The sequence below is a fragment of the Fusarium oxysporum genome, chromosome 3 (genome assembly GCF_000149955.1).
Source record: "Fusarium oxysporum f. sp. lycopersici 4287 chromosome 3, whole genome shotgun sequence".
In the NCBI taxonomy this organism is placed as follows: Eukaryota; Fungi; Ascomycota; class Sordariomycetes; order Hypocreales; family Nectriaceae; genus Fusarium; species Fusarium oxysporum.
Window position 1 is genome coordinate 3,676,125 of NC_030988.1, and position 22,940 is coordinate 3,699,064.

General features: G+C 47.8%; 3 protein-coding genes across 3 annotated transcripts; 1 reads left to right on the forward strand and 2 right to left on the reverse strand.

The window, feature by feature from the left end:
- Positions 1-191: 191 nt before the first annotated feature.
- FOXG_06739 (serine/threonine protein kinase) lies at positions 192-4,735 on the reverse strand (the record flags this gene model as incomplete). Its single annotated transcript, XM_018385400.1, has 5 exons — positions 192-945; positions 997-1,206; positions 1,268-3,280; positions 3,330-4,577; positions 4,631-4,735. 5 exons carry the CDS (start codon positions 4,733-4,735, stop codon positions 544-546), a joined length of 3,978 nt encoding a protein of 1,325 aa, XP_018242742.1. The 3' UTR covers positions 192-543.
- Positions 4,736-6,223: 1,488 nt separating this feature from the next.
- Positions 6,224-10,650, forward strand: FOXG_06740 (serine/threonine protein kinase; the record flags this gene model as incomplete). Its single annotated transcript, XM_018385401.1, has 5 exons — positions 6,224-7,329; positions 7,391-7,753; positions 7,884-7,965; positions 8,058-8,195; positions 8,251-10,650. The coding sequence occupies 5 exons, from the start codon at positions 6,224-6,226 to the stop codon at positions 10,648-10,650; spliced, it is 4,089 nt and encodes a 1,362-aa protein (XP_018242743.1).
- A 7,354-nt stretch (positions 10,651-18,004) lies between these two features.
- On the reverse strand, positions 18,005-22,769 carry FOXG_06741 (serine/threonine protein kinase; the record flags this gene model as incomplete). Its single annotated transcript, XM_018385402.1, has 7 exons — positions 18,005-18,463; positions 18,513-18,732; positions 18,779-18,981; positions 19,045-19,402; positions 19,452-21,662; positions 21,714-22,461; positions 22,526-22,769. The coding sequence occupies 7 exons, from the start codon at positions 22,767-22,769 to the stop codon at positions 18,005-18,007; spliced, it is 4,443 nt and encodes a 1,480-aa protein (XP_018242744.1).
- Between the last annotated feature and the right edge of the window lie 171 nt (positions 22,770-22,940).

Consider the following 22,940-nt stretch of genomic DNA (forward strand, 5'->3'; position numbering starts at 1 on the left):
TGACCAGTTTACAGGGTTACAACTTTGAGGAGGCTATAGTTTGAAGAATGTAGACGAATGCCCAGTCATATGGCAGGAAGCAGCGTCATCATCACGGTTCTCCTTCAAATTCGGACTAAAACAGCTCACTTGGTGTAATCGGTCAGAGGCTAATTGAATTTGGAAAACGCCTGCGACTCGACAATACAGAACAGGTTACATCTGAGAGAAATGGCCCTAGAGGTCTTCAATGGGAAATCTACTTCCATTGGTTATCCAGCTCGCATTCGCAACATTATGTAGCTCCCATGCCGGAGATTTCCTAACCTTGATAATATAATTGAAACATTCAAGACCCAACATAAGTCCAACGCACTAAAAGCTAAAAATCCATGAGGCCATTGGCAAGAGAAAGTAGAGGCGCCAGCCTTGGATTGGCTGCCTGAACCAACTGTTAGGCAGGACCGAACGAGATACCAGCTAAGATACTGCACGTTTGCTGTGTGGTTCCACGCTTCTTGGCTTAACGATCAGTTTGTTTAGAGTTCCACACCAACACAACACTTAAACGCTCCCTCCCCCACTCTCATCCATCAGCTCCGCCAACTTCGAACCGACCACAGGAAGACCCCTCAACTTCCCCTGGATCTTCCCATATAAATCATTTATCATATCCTGCGTAAGCCTCAAGCCCCGACGGCCATCACCAAACTGTTCATGAATGATCCAGTGGGTGATCAGAGTCAATGCCGCTCTCGAGGCTACACCTGCGGGCCCGTGTGTTCCAGCTCTAAGAACGATGGCAGCTAGGCGCAAAAAGAGTGGTGCCAGCGAGGCGAGGTTGATGTCCAGATTACGCCAGGTTTGTGTAGCTTCTATGATTGTTGTATCTTCGGGGTCCGAACTCTGGCACTCGCCGGTTACTAGACCTACACTTCCGGCAAACTCGGTCTCGACGAATGGATTCTGTTTAATTTCCTGAGTATCAAAACTTACATATACCTAACGCGATCTTACCTCGAAGATTGGCTTCGACACAGCTGTGAATGGGTCAAGGCTCGTTATAATAAAATACTCGGCACTCCCTTGCATTAAAGCTGCAATGTCCGGCGGATTGAGGATTCTCTGGTAAAAGCTAACCACATCCGACTCCTGATAAGTCGCTGTCCCATGACTTCCAAAGTACTCGAGGCCACTTGTTAGAGCCTTGATGTAGAGCCCGATATTCTAATTCAATTAGCCTGTGCTATAGGTCCCAAGAAGATGGATATTAAACGTGTAGTCTTACAGAAGGGTTAAAATTGCTGGAAAGCTTCTGGTAATCCACCTTTGGGAGCCCCAAGAGGCTGTACTTGGCTTCAGAACCCCTCTCCTGAAGCACACGGACAATGCCTGCCCAATCTTCAATTGCCTTCCTTGTCAGCCTCGATTCTCGAGTGTTTTCAGTTTTTCTTTGCAAATATTCGACGCGGCGCAACATCATCTCGGCAAGGGTGATCGCATTAGTGACACCGAATGCGTTTGTATCAGCCCCATCCTCCAGTAACAGGATGACGAGTTCTTGATGTCCGTAAAGGACCGCGAGCATAAGCGGAGTAAAGCCAAAGCGATCTAATTTGTTAATCCAAGGTCCGTAAACACTCCGATGAATCATGAGCTCCCTCCATAAACTCATGAGGCGCGATTTGGCCATGTATCGTCTATTTGACGCAGCCACGACATGAAAGACGTTTCTTTCCACCTGTCTGCAACAGAGTGGATCAGGTAGCTGTTTCGTTGCGGCTTCCCGGAGAAAGTATTTAATTCTGTCCAATGGCAAACCGGGCATTTGGAGGAATTTCCCAAAGCTGGTGATACCATCGCCGTTACATGAGTCCAAAATGGCCCCTAGCTCAACCAGGCGGTCCGCCATCGAGAAGAACCCTTCTAGGATTGCTAGCTCTAGAGCGGTCCGTCCATAAGAGTCTCGGAGACTGAGATCGACTCCAGCCATACAAATCTCTTCAACAATAGCCAGGTCTCTGTGGCCGGCGGAGGCAGCAAGGTGTAGGAAAGGGAAGCCGTTCACCTCTCCTTTCAGCACCTCTGTAGCATTATGCTGAAGAAGCACGCGGACTACCGACAGGTTTCCTCGCAGAACTGCTTTCCAGAGCGGGTATTTTGTGACCTGCGGCTGTATACTGCGTTTAAGGCAAGGGAAAAGCTCGGGGTAGGAAAATATGAAAGTCAAGAGCCAGGGGTAACTACATTCCGCCGCAATGTCGATAACGTCGCTTCTCCCAGCCCATGAGCCCGTCGGCTTCGGCCACATTCGAACGCCCATTTCATGAAGCAGTTTGACAGTTTCGTTCATTGCATCTTGGTACCGGGAGCCGTGGATCCTCATGCGATCGACTCTCAGACCCGGATCCAGTGCTGCCATGAGATAGTTCTCGCCATTTACCGTGGCTGGGTCAACACAGTTCGGGTCGCAACAATGGCAGACCGACACTGAGCATCCGTCTACAGAATGAGACGCGGTAAGCGCTGGCCAGAGGGGATAGCGCTCCACTATCATTCGCATGACGTCAACAAGGTTCAGTTGAACTGCTAAGCAGAACGCTGAATATGTTGGGCCGTTGGTTGTCCTTGGATCATACCACTTGTATGGGTTCAAGCCGGGCCTCTTAAGAAGAGATTCGACGGCAGGAATGTTATTCCTGCTAATCGCAAAATGCAATGCGGTTTTCCACTCCACGATCTGGCCTTCGACTTCATTTAGCAGCCAAATTGCATCGTCATCCCGACCATGCCTTGCCAGGGTGTAGACGATTCTGTAAATACAATCGCCACCCTGAGAATCATAAGCGGGTAGGCTATGAGCAATTTCTTTGATAACGCCCATTTCGTACTCCGGTTCGTCTAGATTGATGCTTTCTGTCGCACTTTGGCCCCGGCTGGAGGAAGGAAGATCCAGTCTGGCGCGCAGCTCAATCAGAGCGTATGGATCCCCAGTCAACGCACAGCTCCTCAATGCGTCAAGCAGCCCTTCGCCGTCAAGTGCCGCTTCTTCTGGCCAGAGAGCTTCTCGTACGTTGCCGTCAAAACAAGCGTGTACATGTGTGTGGTCCAACCAATTGTACGCTTTGGTGGATCTCTCTGCGTCTGTATAGTTACCACATCCGTTGAGCAAGGCGTTGGCAATCTGGAGAGCCAGCTGCTTGTTGATAGGGCGCTCCTGAGCCATGATTTCCCATTCGTGTATGACGTTGTTTTGAACACAAATTGGGTACGTCTCAAGCCTTTGGACGCTTGCGCAGGCCTACCTCCGTTGTAAGCTTGAATTGGATTACTGGATTATCGCAACTTACCTGGACAGAGTCAAAGGGAGGTATTGGGGAACGAAACAACTCTCCTTCTTCTATTGTTTGGTCTGTTTCCAACATGATAGCCATTATTGAGCGTCCATCTCTATTTCTTGGGTCAATGGCTAATCCAAACTGCAAGAGCTTATGGATTTCAAGTCGGTCGACGCCCTGGCGAGCGTTCTGAGACAGCAAGAACGTAAGTTCTGCAGAATAGCGCTCTTGCTCAACAAGGTCTTGCTGTCCATCACCGCCAAGCCGCCCCCTCAAGTTTCGGGACCAGAAGAGAACATCTGGTCCTTCGATAGCAGCACCGAAGACAACCAACACATAGCTGTAGATATCGGCACTCATAATATCACTCAACGGGACAAGATTATCTCCATTGCGATGACATTCAGGGGCCGCCCAAGGGTGTGTGCCTCTGGGGAGTTGCAGTCTGTCCTCTAGGTTTTGGCCGTATCTCGCGGACTGAAAACCGCCAAGCTTCGCACTGAGTTTTCGCTTCTCGCTATCCCACAAGATGTAGATATTATCCGGCTTGATATCACCATGTGCTATCAAGCAAGCATGGTGTAAGTGGAAGAGGGCATAAGCTATGTCGCGAAGCAGTGGCTGCAGAATCTGGAAGCTGACGCTTGGCCGATTTAAGATGAAGTCAGATAAAGTTCCTTCAGTAGCATACTCCTGAACCATCACCGGCCATGACATGTTGTGGTTCTCTCCATCTTGTTCGAAAAAAATCGCGTGCAGCCGTACGATATGTTGGTGGTCTTTGATAGGCGAGTGACAGAGGATGAGGGCCTCACGGAGGAATTCCTGATGCCTCTTGCGACGGTCATACGTGTCTGGGATAGATTCTTCTCTATCACGAATGCGTTTGAAAACTACAGCCTTGCAGCTTCTGTCCTGTAGGTCGAGGCATTGCCTCATCTGCTCCGTGAGCTCTGATACTGCTATCGTACCCGCCACTCCTTTACTTAACTGATCAATGCGAAGTGCGGCACTATTTCCGAGCCATATCGGGTTTGTCCAGGCGCCGATGTTTTGGGCGAGACTGAGGATTGGTCCAGTACACAACAGATCGGCAACGACGGCCTTCCGTCGAAGCGGATCGCCATCTACATCGGAAATTTGGACATATGATGCAGGGTACGAAGAGACTTGCCTGATAGGCAGAGGATGGTCGGACACATTTGAAGTTGCCGAGTCCGAATAGTGGCAATCTTCGATGGCGCCTTCATATCTCATCTCCTTCAGAGTGTCAATGAAACGATCATAACGTTTTTAGGATGAGGGGGGCGTACCGTGTCATCTAGAGCATCTTCCAGAATCTTGCTGTTTGCTGACTTAAAGCTTTCGCAATCGCCGTCGCTCTGGTCGTGGTAGGAGGGAAATTCGAGTGATTCCATTCTCCGTAAAGATCAACTAAACAAGAGTTGAAAGTTGTAAAAGGAAATTCTCCAAAAGATCAGCAGCTCCGGAGTTGTTTGAGCAACTCGCGATGGTAAGTTCGAGCAAACGTGGGTGTACAAGACAGCCTCGTCAGACAGCTGACCGCAGCTGGCTCGAAGGACAAAATGGATAAACTACAGGGCGACTGACAGGGATTTCCCGGTGATTCGCCGGACTTATCAGTGCTCATCATATGCGGCAGCCTATAGAGGTCACTGTTGCAAAACCCAAGAAGCATGCTCTAAATGACAAAATGGGTTAGCACCTGACCTAACTCAGCCATTGAACTAAGGAGCCCCTATTAATAGCTGTGAGTGACGTGCACACCTCTGCCCGTATTAAGGAGAACCGATCTACCGCCACTAAAAAGAACCCGGTCTAATCCCAGAAGCAGAGTCTAGACTTACTTTTATGGATAAGCCTTATTTATGCTAACTTGTTTTTTCAACCTGCGGCTGAATTATGATATGACATGACAGCTGAGAGTGGTAATACAAGTCTGTTCTCAAAAAGCCACTTCGTTTATAATGACGTTACGTAACTAACTCTAGACTAACTACCTATCCCTTTAGTGGACATAGCCCTTCAATACGTATCACGCCCCACTTGACCCCGTGTTCAATATTGCTACAAGAGCTTACCCCAGTATAGGGTCAGAAGACTTGTCACCCTCCTATAATAGCTCGACTTTTACCGCATATAGATAAGTTCACAGTGACTACAGGGCTTATTTATACACATTCGATGCGTACTACCTGATTAGCATATTTTGATTGGATAGACTCCCCTGTCGTAGCTATTCTAAAGGGCTACAGTATACTGGCTAAAGTTATGGCAGACTATACTAAGTGTTAGATTGGCGGCTGGGAATGGGCTCCACTTCCCTTATTGCAATATTATTCTTGTATCCAAAAGAGGGGTGAAACCCCTCTTTGAAAGACTGATCAAAGAATCAAGTGGACAATAAAATAACATCACAACATTCTGGTCCACACTTGGATACACTCACCCCATCGTATTCGTGCGTATCTAACACTAAGTTGTCAACCCCTTCCTCAACTAAGCGCCCGACATAGCGGGGTAGTGAGACATGTGGGACCGACAGCAGGCAACAAGCTCGATAAACCTGACGGATGAATGAGCTTTTGTGCCAGCCGTCACTCAGCGCCTGTCGTTATGATAGTCTTCTACGCTACAAGTCAAGGGTGGGGGGCTGAAAAACGCCCAAGATAAAGGGGCGTCTGGGCACGCCCGAGCTTGCTGAGGTAAGGAAAACTCGGTGCGATGACCAAGACGAACGTAGCCTCACCTCCAGGCCAGCGGGGCAGGAGTTCTTGCTTTTACTCCTACATCAACTCTCAAGGTCATCTCCAGCCAAGACGGTGGTACTTGCTTCAGCGTGTACTTTGGAGCTTGCCTTAATGACACTGGAGATGGACACCAACATGACCGCCTCGACCTACAGCCAGTGTGGCATCACCGATCGAAGCGTCGCGAGCTCAGCCAGCAACGGTTCTAAAGAGCTCGAGACAGATGATCATTACCAGGTTTTCCTGTCGATCCAAAGAATGCTTCGAACATTTTCCGAAAATATAGTCGAATTCCCCGACAAATCCGGCTGGACGCATAGGATAGAACAACCCCTTGGTGCTGGGGGCTGTTCCTCTGTATCGCGAGTACTTGGTAAACATTCATGGGGTAGAAACCCCATGGCTTTCAAGCGTGTACTGCCCATTCTCTATGAATATGGGGGGCGGAATACCAAGGAGGAATTCACGGTACTCCTAAATGAGCTACGAGTCTGCTCGGTGGCCAGAGTGCGCACCCACCCGAACCTCAACACCTTGAATGGGGTATCGTTTGAACCAATGGACCCAGGTCCAGATCCGACCTTATTCCCTGCGTTGATCCTTGACCCATCACCATTGGGCAATTTGCTCAATCTTATCTCTGACCCATTTCGAATGGTTGACGGACCCTACTGGGAATGCAGCGTTGATGTTGCAAACGGCCTGAAAGCACTGCATGAGAACGGCATCGTACATGGAGACATCAAGTGCGAAAATGTATTAGTGTTTGCGGAACCAGAAAATGCGATTCGTCCCTTTTGTGCAAAGTTGACGGACTTTGGCTGTTCCATGGTTTTGGCAGAAACCGAACCATACGCCATGTTGAAGGGCCGCACGATGCCTTACGACGCACCGGAGGCTGATAGAATTATCCCGAAGCATATTCTTCCCTTTTCAGATGTCTACTCCTTCGGCCTGTTGGTCTGGCGCGTGGCCCTGGATGGAGCCGATCCCTTTACTGATCCAAGATACTGGGAGGAATTGATAGACGGGGAGAGACACTACAGGAAGTCCAATATTCGCGAAGCAAAGAAAGGCGAAGGCCTTTTGAATTACGCCTTATCAACTATCAGGGACCCCGATCTTCAGCATGCGGTCGAGACGGCTGATGCCTTCTGCGAGATCTTGAACATAGCACTCCGGGCCAGGCCAGAGAAGAGGGACCTGGATCGAATCCTTCTCGCCTTTGCCAGGAACAAGAAGTAAGTATTTCCCCTAACTAGCCCCATCTTATCATATAGTAACTAACCGCGTCCGTGTAAGCAATTTCAAAACAAGAGACTTCGGCTTGAGCAGCACAGGTGGTTACATCCTTAGGCAATTCGTGAAAGCGGAGATCGGCGCCTTGACAGGAGCTTCTGAATCCCAGTTAGGACTTAGTCGATGGCAATCACTTCCAGACACTGCGCGGTCCAAGTATGCTGCTATTCAAGCCTTGGAGCAAGACGACATAGATTTCCGGGGTCTTCACTTCACCAGACACTCGAGGGTGTTTCGATCAGTCCAGAAGCTGCTGAAATCTTCGGAAACCCTTCTTTCGGTTCTGGGTCAGGATGTTCCTACATTGGAAACTATCGCTCCAGATTCCACAACTCACCACAATTCCCTGCTTCCACCGACAGATTTGTTGATGCGCCTAACTCTCAAAGTAAAGGCGCATGCTGAACGACCCGGGTTAAGATTACTCTTAAGTCGCTCGCATCTTTCCGCAATAAAAGGTAGCCATCGAGCTCTCCGATCGCACTTATAAAGTCAGAATTGCTAACATGCTTTCTAAAGACTTTGCGGCTGCACAGCGTGCGGCAGCCGATGAATGCCATAGAATGGCCGATTTCTTGGTCTCTTTACCACCCGGAATAGTCTGTGGCAATATCTTCCCTTTCGTTCCTACCGAACCAGGGTTGCTAACCTACGATCTCGGATTTGTTAGAACAAACAGCATGCGTGGCTGGAACCCTCGCTGACCCTTGGATCATTTGACGAACCGGGTGGGTTGGCGACTCACGATTCTGCTTCATTGAACGAACCAACCAAAACAGCCTCACCGCTCTTAATGAATGAACCTTTGGTAAGGTGTCTGCCGAGGTTATACCAATTAACGAAAGCTACTGATACCTGCATAGGTCGCCGGATTGGACTTCGACCTCCTATTATCCTGCGGCCTCCCTTTCACTATCCAGAAACAGATATATGCTGCTCTTTCCATCCGTATCGGATGCGTCCGCACTTCCGACCCCTCCTACCCAAGATACATGGTAGAGAAAGCAATATGTCACCTTCTTGGCTTTGGCGTCGCGAAGAACCACGAAATATATCTGTCGGCGCTTGCCGAATGCTACGAATTAGGGTATCGCCCGGCCCAAGTCATCCTCCAACGAGTTCACGCCGCCCTCGGCATTGCCCTTCCGCAGAATGCGTTGACTTCGCGTGTCTTCAATACAGTGGAAGATGCCGAGTCGCCTGTACGGAACGCACAATGTGAAACAGAGAGCCTTTGTTGTCATCTTGGGGCTGAGGCAGTCGGCGACAATCTTCACGATGCCGCAACGAGCGGCTCAATCTCAACCGTTGTTGAACTGCTTGCTGAAGGCTCCTCGAATATCAATTGTCAAAACGCTGCTGGAGATACGCCTTTACTTTGTGCATGCCGATCCGGCCATGCCGACGTTGTCGCCTCATTACTGGACGCTGGCGCCGATGCCGGAATCGTGAACGCTCTGGGAGAGTCTCCGCTTCATTGGATTGTCAGGGTGGAGGCTCGCGAGATGTCCGCTCTTACGGCCCGGTTGCTAGCCCATGGAGCGAGGGTTGACGAGGTAGCTAAAGTCAACCACGGGCCATCCCCAGACGTGGCAAATGACTGTCTGGTTGCAGGGACTGCAATCCATCGTGCGGTTGCGCATGGTAATAAAGACGCGGTCCAAGCTCTTCTGGCGCAAGACGCTAGGGCAGACATCGATGGCGGCCCAATTATCGTCTATGATGGGCATAGTCGGATGTGCGATCCGATTCAACTCGCATGTATGTCACACGAGGCGGAGATTCTCGAAATGATGCTGGATGTCACCCCGTTTTACCCGATCAACGCAAGCTGTGAATCAGAGGTCGGTCTACTGTACTTTGCTATACAGTGTCAGAATACGCACCGAAGAATGGTCAGACATGGCTCAGACTTTTATTATCGTATGCTGGCTACCATCGACCTTCTCGTGCGCCGCGGGTCGACGAATCACGTTCGCGGTGACGGCCTCACGGCACTACATCTAGCCGCAACTCACGGCACTGCAGACATTTTAGAGCACCTGTTAACATTGCAGCCGTTTGTTGGCGATATCACCACGCTGGTGGAGGGAAGGTCCCCGTTGCACTGGGCCATCGTGTTGGGTGACGAGGTCAAATTCGACATTCTGGTACATCACGGCGCTGACACGCTTCATTCATGTCCTGCAAGTTGGCTCTACAAGGCAGATATACCAATTCTCGAGCTTGCAACACGTACTATGCGGAGCGACTTCTATTTTGTTAAACGACTTTTTAAGATAAATGGAGATCTTCCACAGAGAGAGAAAGACGTGGCTCTGCGCACTGCATTCGTCACACGCCAATTCGGCCTTGCGGAGTTTTTACTGAAAAGGGGCGCCGATATAAATGCACAAATTCGCCATACGACGCTGCTTGAAAGTATTCTACCGCGGAGAGGCCTCGGTCTCGATGGAGTCGAGAACTACATCTCTTTGTGCAGAAAGTATTCCCTGGAAGCTGATGTCGTTGTGATGCCTGAAACCGGGGATACCGCCCTTCATTGTGCTGCGGGCATTCTGCCGCTGCCCTCCGAGGACAGGTACTCTCGACTTTACACTCTACTGTTTGAGCTTTTTCCCTGCAAGTCCCATCTGGAAGCGAGGAACTCTAGGGGATTCACACCTCTTCACATGGCGGCGCTTTTCCGTAATGTTGTAGCTATCAAAGCCTTTGTTGAGGCTGGAGCAGATATCAACAGCATGGCGCTGTTCGAGGGAGTCCCCGTTGGACCAACCCTGAAGGACCTGGTATTCACCGATATATTTGCACCGAACCCCCTTTACGACTTTGATAAACGCAGCCGCAGAAAGGGTGATCGTGCGCAAGGGGAAATCATTGACCTTCTGAAATCATCAGAAATTCGTACCCGCGCAAAACGCAGCAAGACATTGCGGAGTCAATTCCGCAGGAATGCAAGTCCGCGAGAAAAGAGAGTATCGGACTTTGTTAGTGTCATGACGCTGCTTCCGGAGAGTCTCCCCATGGGATTTGAAGTATCGATGATGGAGAAAGTGTGCGACTTGCTAAATATGGGAGCGGATGAGGAACTTGGGGAACTTGTTCGTGAGCTAGAGGGTTCCATGGTAGAGCATGGAAGGAGCGTCCAGTGGACTAATTTAGAGAAAATCCGGTTTCTGGATCACCAGGGGAAGGCTGCCCTAGAGAAGATCGGTATTCTCGACCTCTATGAGGATATAGATGAAGCAGATTCAACGTCGTAAGACCTAGGCGTAAAGAACGGAAACTTATTATGCAGTACCCCTCCACCGGTAAGACCCCTCCACCAGGTTAATATCCCTTTAATAATTATTCAAAAGCTATAGATAAGATTAATAGTAACGTACATGATAAGCGGGTGCAACAGACAAGCGAGTGCAACAAAATATCCCGCAATTTACATCTTCTCAACTTAATCAATTAATGTTCAACCACCAAATATGTCAGATCCAAATATTGAGGCTAGGATTCTTCTTGTACTTCGTGCCCTATCAACCATTCAGAAATGATCTACTGTACGCAGTCGTGGTGGTAACATGACAGGATACAACAAAACTGGTCCGTGCACGATAACAGTCCTGTCCGTGCACACACTCTTATCCCTATGGCGGCTAATAGGCGGACGGGTACCCGTCCTTCTAAAATTGGACGGGTCCCGTCCTAGTTTCCATCTTTGGTAAAAATTTTTCCGCTATCGGATTACCTCACGCCTTGTTCCACTGCCTCAAGTAGTTTGACGAGTCCCATTTACCAGCTATTCCAACAAACCATTGGCTTGAGGTGAATAGCCACGACATATCTGAGTTCCAAATTTACTCCAAATTCTACTAGAGCTAGAGCTGTACCACAATACAGCTTTCTTCCTCTTCGATGGCCGAGTACAAGGCTTCTTGTTCATCGATGTCCTGCTAGGCTATTTCCCAAAGCTCACCGATGCCTCTTCTGCTTGTGAACAGTCGCCCGTTCTCGGTCTCTCTAGCTACTTGTGCTTCGATGCGATCAGGCTCTGCTTTGTCCTAGTCTGAATAAGCCACCATCTCTTCTTTGGTCCATTCTCTTAGGCTCATTGAGGTTGCGCAGCACCTCCCCATCTGCTTATAATCAAGACACCAGCTGTAGATTGCTTTTGGATATGCTAAAGGCAGGCCCATTGCTTTCCTATACTGGCGGTTACCTAGTGAGGTTCCCGGTGGCTGGGCCTTATACTAATCATCTCTTGACGTGACGTATCTCTGGCGGATTGCTCGTGGATCATCGTATCTCAGCCGCGTTGAATCTGGAACTGGATCTTGCAAGTGTAAGGGTGACGATACTGGCGGTCCGATAGCGGAGCAAACTATACCACATATGGAAATTGGGACGGGACCCGTCCAATTTTAGAAGGACGGGTACCCGTCCGCCTATTGACCGCCTATCCCTATAACATGACAGGATACAACGCAACTGGCCCGTGCACGTTGCTAGGTCATCTATATTAGTTATTTCACATAACGTGAATCACAAGTATGTGAGCCAAAAATCCCTCATCCTACATCATCAGTATCTAATCAAATAATTCTCAAGCACCCAGTATGTCACAACCTAATAAAGAAGGTAGAATCCTTCTTGCACTTCAAGCCCTTCAAAATAACCCAAAATTAAGCACCCGACGCGCTGCAAATATATACAAAGTCGATCGCAGTACATTACGTCGCCGCCAGAATGGCGCTCAATCCCGACGCGACTGGACCCCAGGATCACGAAAGCTATCTAATCTAGAAGAAAGGACTTTAGTTCGCTTTATTCTAAAGCTAGATTCCCAAGGGTTTCCCCCAAAACTGTCTTTTGTTGAAGCAATGGCTAATTGTCTCCTCGCTGACCGCAACGCGTCACCTGTCGGCATACACTGGGCTAACAATTTTATCAAGCAACAACCAGAGCTCAAGATGCGTTTCTTTCGGAGATATGACTACCAGAGAGCCAAATGTGAAGATCCGACTATTATTCGAAATTGGTTTAAGCTTGTAGAGAACACAATCGCGAAATACGGTATCCAATCAGATGATATTTGGAACTTTGATGAGACTGGCTTTATGATGGGCATGATTTCAAGCGGAATGGTCATTACAGGTTCAGAAAGGCTTGGAAGACCGAAATCAGTGCAGCCTGGAAACCGTGAATGGATTACAGTCATCCAGGCGATTAATGCGGAAGGCCAGGCGATTGAGCCGTTCATCATTGGCGCGGGCCAAAATCACCTTGCTAACTGGCATGAAGAACCTACCCTCCCGCGCGATTGGGCTATTGCAATGAGCCAAAATGGCTGGACAAATAACGAACTTGGCCTCGAGTGGCTAAAGCACTTTGACCGACGCACAGCCGATCGATCAGTTGGTTCCTATCGTCTTCTGATCCTTGATGGCCACGAAAGCCATCACTCTGTCGAATTTGAGAGATATTGTGAGGCAAATAAGATTATTACGCTCTGTATGCCGGCTCATTCGTCTCATCTACTCCAGCCTCTCGACATTGGGTGCTTTGGGCCGCTTAAAAAGGCATATGGTCGAGAAATTGAGGATCTGATCAGAAGGTCTGTACATCACATTTCGAAGACCGAGTTCTTTCCTGCCTTTGCCGCCGCCTTTCAAGCTACTATGACCGAAAAAAATATCAGAGGGGCTTTCAGAGGAGCTGGACTTGTTCCTTTTGACCCCGAAAGTGTGATCTCAAAGCTTGATGTTCAGCTACGGACTCCAACACCTCCCGTGGAGGAGGCCAGCCAGGCTCAGCCTTGGACTTCAAAGACACCAAAGACAGTTCTCGAGGCAGAATCTCAGTCTGAATACCTGTATAGGCGAATCAGAAGGCACCAAAGTAGCTCCCCAGAGTCAATACTAGGAGCTCTGAAGTCACTTGCAAAGGGAACAAAGGCAATAATGCATGAGAATGTCTTATTGAGGGCTGATATTAGGGAAGTTCGAGAGGCAAATGAGATACTAAGCCGGCGCCGAAGGGCAAAAAGAATCCGACTACAGAAAGGAGGAATGATGACTGTAGGAGAAGCAAGAGATTTAATTGATCAGATGGATGTTGATACGCAGGTAGTGGCCGAATCGTCGAGGAGTGGGGGTCAAGGAAGGTCGGCGCGACCGGGGGTTCGGCGCTGTGGTATATGCGGCAAGACGGGACATAATGCAAGAACATGTCAGGAGGATATTGAGGTATCTGGAGAAGAGGATAGTAAGTAATTTTAATTGATTAGCTACTTTGTGGTGTTTTTATTGCAATATTTAGTTTGAAGGCTAAGAAAAGTGGCTCACATACTTGTCTGGCTCACATACTTGTGATTCACGTTATATTACATATATTACACACGCTGCGAAGCTTTGAGCTACCACCTCAAACTCTATAAGAACCGTCCAGGGTTAGGACCAAAGCACCAATGAGATGATAAAGCGCCCCTACCATCGCTGAAAGTGGAGTCGCGGCAGTCTCGCCAAGTAGCCCCTTTCAAGTGAAAGAGGAAAACAGGGATAACGGCCCAATCAAGACGCGTCAAAGTCCTCTTTCAGTTGAATCTGGAGCTGGAATAATGATGTAGGTCCTCAGAACATCCAGCAGGACTTCTTTTGGCTACACAAAGAGCTTTTTAGAACGTATTTCTCTGCGTGGAGACTTTACAACGACTATTTGGAGAAATTGTTGATTCAGATAGTAGGTATATCCAACGAAGTTGATTAATTGACTGATTTGTTCGCAGGCAAACAACGCGGTAGCCACCTTTATTGAGGAACTGACCGAGACGGAATACCATCATCTCACTGAGCTGGCATTTCTTGAGACCCGCTTAGTACAAGTCCCCACTATGTTGGCAGCTTCAAGGGACGTCCTTGAAGAGCTATTATCAGACCTGCGTATATCGATATCCATCGAAATTCTGGCCCTTATATCGATATCCAGATAAGTGGGAGAAATTATCTGGATATCGATATATCCAGGTAGATATCCATACAACAACATAGCCACTTTAGCAAGGTTGATATCCAGATAAACCACATATAATTCTTGTAGGCTAGAAGAAAGAACAAGAAAGTACCCTAATCTAGAAAGTCCTCTGCCTCTGTTTCAACGCTAAATTCAACAGCAACGCTGGAAATAACGCCCCTGCCACCGTGAGACTTGGGTACAATGATACCCTCGCACATCCAGTTGCCCACACACTCAACCTTCGCCAGGTTCTCGCAGGTCATGCTCTCTCTATCCCATGATAGCGTACGCCGCGCCGATGAGAAGTGAGACTCAACATCAGATGATTCAGGAGGGATTGAGAGGATATCAATTGCCATGCGGGATAACCGCGGATATGCTTTCCTTTGATCTCGATGTAGCCACCACTGGAGAGGAGAGCCAGTTATTCGGGTCGGTGGTGCATCAATAAAGGTTTCGAAGTCATCGGCGTCGTCTAAGATAGGACCAGTAACAGCAATATCGCTCAACAACTCATCCAGCTCGTTGTGCTGCCTCCCAGAGGAAGAGGACACATCTAGAGGCACCCGCAAGGATTCTGGGATTGGCGCGGCATTATATTCATCTAGCCAAATTTGCTGGGCAGCAGCAATAGCAGGCGCGTGCCAGGATTCTTGCCAATTCCGCTCAATGTATTTTCTTCGTTTCGAGGGATCGAGAAGGAGTGCGGCGGCATATACAGGTGTCTGGTCTGATAAGGTGTAGTACTTATTAAGTACGAACCAGCCCATATCGATGCAGTGTACCATGTGGGGATCATGGTTTTCCTTTGAACTATAAAGCTCCTAAATAAGACAATTAGTTAGCCGATCAATTAGATAAAAGAAAAAACATCGCCACCGACCTTATACTTCTCGTACTGTCGCAATAAAACATCCATTATCGAGAGTGATTGGGAGAGTGTAGATCGCGCCCCTTCGGCCAACAACGTAGTTGAGGCAAACGGCTGTAGGAAACGATGCGTCCGTTCAATAAACTCCCACTCTGAAGCTAGCAGGATATCGTCTTGAAGCTCTCTATCATGTTCAATTAGGAACTGTTTTACACGGGATTGGTAACGCAGAAAATTATCCAACAATCGATACCATGAAATCCAGCGTGTGGCATTATCTATACCTAGTCGGAGCTTTATTTCATCGTCCCATATAGCCGTATGAAGCGTAGATTTACGTATCCAGACAGCGATGTTGTGTACTTTCCGTAGGGGCACGATATGCTGCCATCCAGTGAAGTTCTCAAGTATACGATTGCCTCTTCGCAAAGCTCTTCTTCTCTGATGGGCTTCATCTGTTCTTGTTGTCTGTCCGGCGTCGTGCAAGGTGCCGTAGAACTGTGCAAACAACTGATCGTTTGAGGTATCATCGGTGGCATCAAGAGCGGCGATTAGTGCCTCTTTTGAAGACGCGAGAAGAAATGCTTGAAGGGATAGGTTAATAATGTGGGCGACACAGCGGATACGGCGCTTAGAGGGATCAAACGTCAACTAGCAACCGATTAATCCTAATCCAGAGATAAGGGAAGGGCTATCGTACCCCATAGTCGTCTCGTAACCGCCGTGAGAGATAAGACAAGCAGGTATCATTTGAAGTGGCATTATCCCCTACATGGTAGCCCACTTTAGAAGCAATGCCGTACTTTGCCAGTGTATCGATAATTAGAGATGCCTGGGTTTCACCACTATGGCTATAGAGACATTCCGGCATCGCTAGCAGTGCCCTTTGTGGCCGATGATCCTGATCAACCCATCGCGCAGAGATGGCGAGTATCCCATGGCGATGGGGCGATGTCCAGAGATCAGAGAGGATATGGATCTTTGAGATGGAAGCTTCAAGAGTTGCCATGAGCTGAGAAGAATATAACTCATATGTGGCATCAATCAGTCGCATTAGAGCACTTCGGTTGGTCACTAAAAGGTCCTCTATAGCAGGATTAGCTGCTAGCATAATCTCTTGCATCTCATCCCAGTTAATTGCTGAGAAGGCAAGCCGGCGGCGTGTGATTAGGCTGATTATTGCATCTAAATACCGATCGCGGTCGAACATACGGCGGAGAGAGACATCCGAGTAACGAGAGGGAAAGAAAGCATCAATCCGAGGGCGTGTGGCTTCCCTTTCATCATCTAGAACATCAGAACTGCCCCCAATGAGCGTGCGATCGAGGGAAGAGATAATATCGGCATGGCACCGCCGGGCGTGATGCCATGCGTTGTCCCGCTTCCGATTCGCCCAGGGCTTATCGGCAGGGCAATGGAGACATCGATACATCGCCATACCCCTGGATTTGCGCTTACGTGACCCGCCGGTGGTGTTCTGGGTGTCCTCATCAGGATACGTTGCTTTGAAGAAGAGGGAAAAGTCCAGAGACGTCCCAGTAATGGGCTGGTCCGAAATCGAGGGCGTAGAGGCGGCGGTGGTCTGAGATGATGCCATGGTCGATAAATCACCTGGATAAGCTAATTATGCTAGAATACCTAGGGCCGTTTGAACGAGTACTGAGATGGTGGTGCTGATGTTGAAATTGAGAGAAGTTGTCAGACAATTGGCTCCACAGGGATCATTGATGGCACCCGTCAATTGATGAGAGTTATCTAAAGAACAAAAGAAATCGAACAGCCATGTGTTCGGGAACAGCTATTTGAGCTCATGTTAGGATTATGCGACAGGCCAGATGTGAAACCGGATACGCGACCCCAAGGTACGCCCCGTGTTTCATATCCAGTCGCACGAACCTAGTGGTGATATGCGACAGAAGCCTTTTCATCATCTAATCGATTGATAAGATCTTTTCAGCCAATCAGAGAGCGGTATTTCGGTGGATATCAATCTCGATATCAATTTAAGAGGCAGAGAGTTATATCGATATCGATATATATCAATATCGATATATATCAATATCGATATATATCAATATCGATATATCCAGATAGCACGGTTGATATCGATATATCATATCCAAATACGCAGGTCTGGCTATTATGTCTTTGTCGTGAGATGACCGATAGTGGAGACGAGAAGATTACCGAATCGATCCGCATTGGCAGCCTTTCAGCAACATATCCGCGAATGTGCAGGCTACACCAGAGTAGCAGAATGTCTACAACAACGAGTTCAGAAGATCACACAGCTTTTGGCTAACACTTTATCCTTCCGGGAACAATTGAACGCCAAGGTGCAAAACAACAGTATGCTAAAACTGAACAACGTTATTACTACCCTGACTGTACTATACTTGCCTGCATCTTTCGTGGCAGTAGGTTTCAACTGCCCATCTCTCCAGCCATATATAACGCTGATTAGTCACAGTCTTTCTTTGGTATGAACTTCTTCGATTTCGATAACGAGTCACGTCAGATCGTGGGAACCCCCATCCTTTGGATTTACTTTCTCTGCTCTGCGGCTATGACTGTCTTGACCTATATGTTTTATCATTTGTTGATCCAGAAAACACCGCTGAAGCAAATAACCTGGAAGATACCTTCAATAAAAATGTATATCAAGACGAGGACGAGAAAGAAGGAACTTGATAAGGGGCCAGAGCTTGTGTAATTTAGCAGAGGATTCCTATTACCTAAATCTATGTACCGAGCGAGTTGCTGACATCTATCTGAAGCACCAAATACGGACCCTCAAGTATGTCCACCATGATACGTGCAATAGTCTCATTTCCCTCACAATAAACACTCAGCTTTGCTTGATAACCCGCTGATACACCGATATCTGCCAGCTTCGTAATCTTCGGCCGAACATCTGGACTTCGGGTTTCAATGTTTAGAAGAAGAAGATGGTCGCTCCCAGATTGCGACCCCAAAGCAAGAATCTTTCTCGAATGCTCGACAGTTGCGATCTTCAGAATACGATAGTTTTGGATGGGCGGATGGATGACTACCGTTGGACTCGATTCAAAACCTTCGTATCTGAGATGGAACAGTCGCTCCGCTTGTGAGGCTATGATGAGTTCGGATCTTCGGCTCTGATTATCACTCTGCAGGCACGCCATGTCGGTGAATAATCTTTCGACATTATTGTTCATGGACTGGAGACGTCTTGTTAGAAGATGATGATATAGTTTCAGCAATACTAACCCATTGCATTAAATCTTGTTGCTTCATATCTAAAGGCTCGATGATGAATACATTCACCGATAGAGTTGAACCATTGCGAACAATTATATAACCTTGGTTTCTCGTTTCAAGGGTCAGGCAGGTGATCTCGCCTGGAGGCAATTCCAGGAGGGTAGCCTTTTGATCAACGATACAAACACCAGCATCTTTGTGTTCGCTCTTCGCCGTGTCCGAGTAGATGCTAAATCATATGTTAGGATTGCTCAATATTTCTAGGAGTCATTTACCTTGCCGCTGGGGCAGGCTGAGGAGCTGGATCGAATACAATTCTGCCAGTGAATAATGAAGGACGGCCTCTCTTATCCTGAAGGATACAGGCCAAGGAGTTCCTGTCAGGAGAAACTGCCAGCATATGAATTTCTGGATGTGACAGGGTTACTCTGCTGTACATGTTCAGCTTACGGTCAAATTCGACGTCGAATATGTAACACTGTGAGAGATTAGTAGGTTAAGCTTGGAGACAATCTAGTAGTGTATAACTGCCTGTACTTACATTGAACAATTCATCTGTCGTTGCTGCGATCAAGTATCTGTTAGTTAGCCTCACTGATCTCCACGAGCGACTCCAATCTGCAAGGGAATACTGTCCAGCGACTGTCAGGGTTGACTCTCGTTCACTGTCCGTTGAACTCATTCTTGAACCCATACTATCGACCCTGCGGTACGGTATTGCATTGGCTAACCCAGAGCGGTCGTCGAATAGTGTGATGGTTTTGCCGGTCCAGTAGGCTACCCTACTACCGTCTGGCGAGCACACGCAGTCTTTGTACTTTAGCTTCTTATCCACTTCTAGTCTCCATCGACGAATATTTGTCTGTGCGAGTGACTGCTTGCTCTTGCGTCGGAAAAGGCTATCTTTTATTAGTCATTCTTTTCCTATCATATTGATTATGAACCTACCCTAAAACCTTCTCTTGTGCCTTTTGAACTAGGGAATGAGGCATTGAGTCGTTTTCGGTGATGCTGAACTCGCTTTCCACGGTGCTGTACTTCTTCAGTGTCGTCTGCAAAAGTTCGACAATTCTATCTGCACCGCACCGGCTGCCCTGATCGATCAAGAGCACTTCACTCTCTAGGGACTTGAGCATATATCTCACAGCACCTCCTTCCAAAGGACTCCGTTCGGCGGCCAATTTTATCAACTTTTCGTGCTGCTCAACAACTCCGCGGTTAATCTCGAACCCGATATTGGATTTGTTGTACTGATAAAAATAGTCGACGTTTTTGTTGCTGTACAAAAGTCGTGACTCGCTGTAGCCTCCGAAGCCTTTGTATCCTTCTCCCATATATGTGAAAATGAGGCTGAGAATACAACCAAATGACCAAATATCACTATTCCCATTCATTGTCCTGCCTTCTAGTTCTGCTTCGACTGGTAGGAACATGTCTGTACCTCGGAAGTTTTGAGTCGCTGAGGCTTGGCTGGATTGGTCTTTGAAGCGTGTCCTGAAAAGATTACTTAGATCTGCTTGTGACCTTGTTCTTGTCTTCACTCTCGAGAGACCAAAGTCGCTAAGCTTCCATATCATGTCACGATTGGAAGCTTCTGATCTTCTGCGAGTATCGTGAAAGATAAGAATATTGCTCGGCTTGAGGTCCATATGGTAGCAAACAATCGGATCACCCTCTGATGTAGTCATCTTCCTGTGAAGAAAATCAAGGGCGTCCGCAAGCTCTCTAGCAGAGCGAATGATGCTCTCTCGTGTACTCGTGTCGCCAGGAGGTATTTCCGGATTTCTCTTCATATATTCCTGCAAGTCCAGATCTGCCAATGGCATGAGAAGACTAAAGGTCGATGGCTTTCCTTCTATGACAATAGTGCCAAAACTCTTGAGGATGTTGTCATGCGTCGCCTGGCCGCTGAAGATATCTCTGATTGCTTTGACCTCCTTCTTGAAGCTTGCCTTTGCGGTGTCGGCGCAGATAAAGTCTTTGCGAGCGACGGTCATGAGTCTCGAAGTAGGCTGACTGAAATTCCCATCCGTGGTTAAGTGGCCCTTCGGGATCGTGACTTTATATACAACGCCAAAAGCTCCGGTCCCGATCTGCTCTTGCTCCAGCCATGGCAGTGATATTTGGTCATCGCTGCGAATCGTCACAACATCTAGACTCCCAAGCACCAGGGTGCAGAAGGTGCGCTGCTCATCAAAAAAGTCTCGTCTATCAGACGGCCGTGAGAAGAGACGTTCAAGAAATTCCTTGCTGGCTGGTAAGAGGTTTGGTGTCTCTTGGTCTTCTTGAAACTCCGCCTCATTTCCAAACACTAGCTTATCCAGAAATTCCTTTGTGGCGTCGATTGAGCACTTGGCGTATATTAAAACTGCCAAGAAATGTTGAAGTTTCCTTTCCTTGACCTTTTCCGCAAATTTACGTGCGTTGACTTGGTCAGTGTCCGTTGGCATTTTTGCATTCGCGGCTTTCAAGGCTTCATAAACAGCCTCCAGATTTGACGGCGAAAGGACATGCTTGACCATTCCTCGCGTGGCGAACTTTTCTGTCGTATTTTTCTTTTCAAGGCCATCTTTGAGTTGTGATCTTATGCTATCGAGTAAGTCCTCATATAGCGACTCCTTCGTGAAAGCAAAAAAGCGCGAAGAGTTCGGCCGGTCAAGAGAGATAATTGACATCAAGACGAGGCCTTTAAGGTGGGAAGCGATATGGCGGAATAGGCGACGTCGTAACTCGACTTCGGAGTCGCTGCTAATTTGATGTGGTTCTGAGTTATGTATCGACGAGGAGCGCTGAATTAGCCATGGGACAACTGTTGCAATGTCTTCAGGTACACAACCACATATCGGGCATGTGTATGGAGGCCGAGCTCGCCGGAGCTCGCACCACTCTTTGAGTTCTGAAATTTCGTCTTTTGTTCCACAATCTTGATGATCGGCTTTGACATGCTCATCGAAGTCGCCTTCATCGTCAAAATACTGCTCCTCGTGATCAATATCGCAGCACCAGCTGATAAGCTTGTGGACCTCTTCCGTCCATCTAGAAGAATGCTTGTCCTCCATATGCCTAGCCCACGCGTCGTATCGAGAAAACAGCTGAGGTGGATCGACACACTCTTCTGATATACAAGTATACGGCTCGATGTCATCATCAACATGTCTCCTATGAGGTTTCAGGTCGAAGTCGTGAGATATATATTCCATGCATACTTACTCCCAAGCTCTTTTCTCCTTGGCAGAAGCTGGTAACTTCTGTGCACAATATGGGCAACAGGTAACTGTTGCTTGAGGAATATCAGGGTATATGGCATCTCGCAGCTGAACAGAAACAATAGACGTAGCTCCCTTAGATCTAGGCGAGGAAGATTCGTATCTTTCCAATGCTTTACTTGAGTCTGGAATTGTGGGCTCGGTGACTGATATGTCAGATATAAGCTGATTGACTCGTATTTGAAGTGGTTTTCGTGAACCTAGGTTAGATTTCTGTGCAGACACATCTATAGATTTGCTAACAGGCTCGTCAGTTGCTTCGGACGTTGGCTCATGTTGTCTCGGAGTCTTTAACTTCAGTTGATGACTGTGACGGTATTGAATACGAAAATATCGGAAAGCAATGGACACGGCCAATTGCTTACAGAGCGTGATAGAAGCCCCAGGCTTTCCCTTCCGCTTGGGTATATCGATGAGCTTCTCTTTCAGCCGGGAGAAAACCAAGCCCTCTGTTGACCCGTTGTCAACCTTTTCAATGAACGAAGTAATCCTCTGCGTCAAATTCGTCGATGATGAATGGCGTATTGCCAAACCCAAACGATGAAGGCCATGGACAGCCTCTTCAAGAGCCTTTAAGGACTCAATCAGTGGAGAAGAAATACTTGCAGTATCTTCCGATTCCATTTCGGCAACGACTGATGGCTGTGAAGTGTCGCTCAAGTCGTATGTCTTTTGATCCTCGATTTCAACAACTATGGTGGAACCAGGAATCAGCTAAGTAAGTGATATCATGCAGAACAATCAACATGGACTCACTGCGTTCTAGGTTACGCATTGATATTTGAAGCAGTTGTAAAACCAGATTTCGAAGAGAGTCGCTGTACATCAATCGAGTGTCCAGGCACACACTCTCGTGAGCAAAGACGCCAAGGTACGACGCCCATTTTTCAAACTCATCCCGTAGAACCTCAATAACTGGAAGGCTTCTCGCATCTGGGACATGCAAAATGTCCGCAAATCTAGACCTGCATCGCTGGGATAGATCATAGATCTCTGACATATCAAATTTTTGTGATACGAATATGATATTCTGATAAGGCTTGCAAAGAGCTTCCCGTACCACCGAAATAAGATGAGGATGATCTAGAGATTCACGGCACAACTGTATGTACTGACCAGCACCCCTCTTTTCAGCCTGATTCGTAATATTAGTAAAGGTTACTTTTGGTGA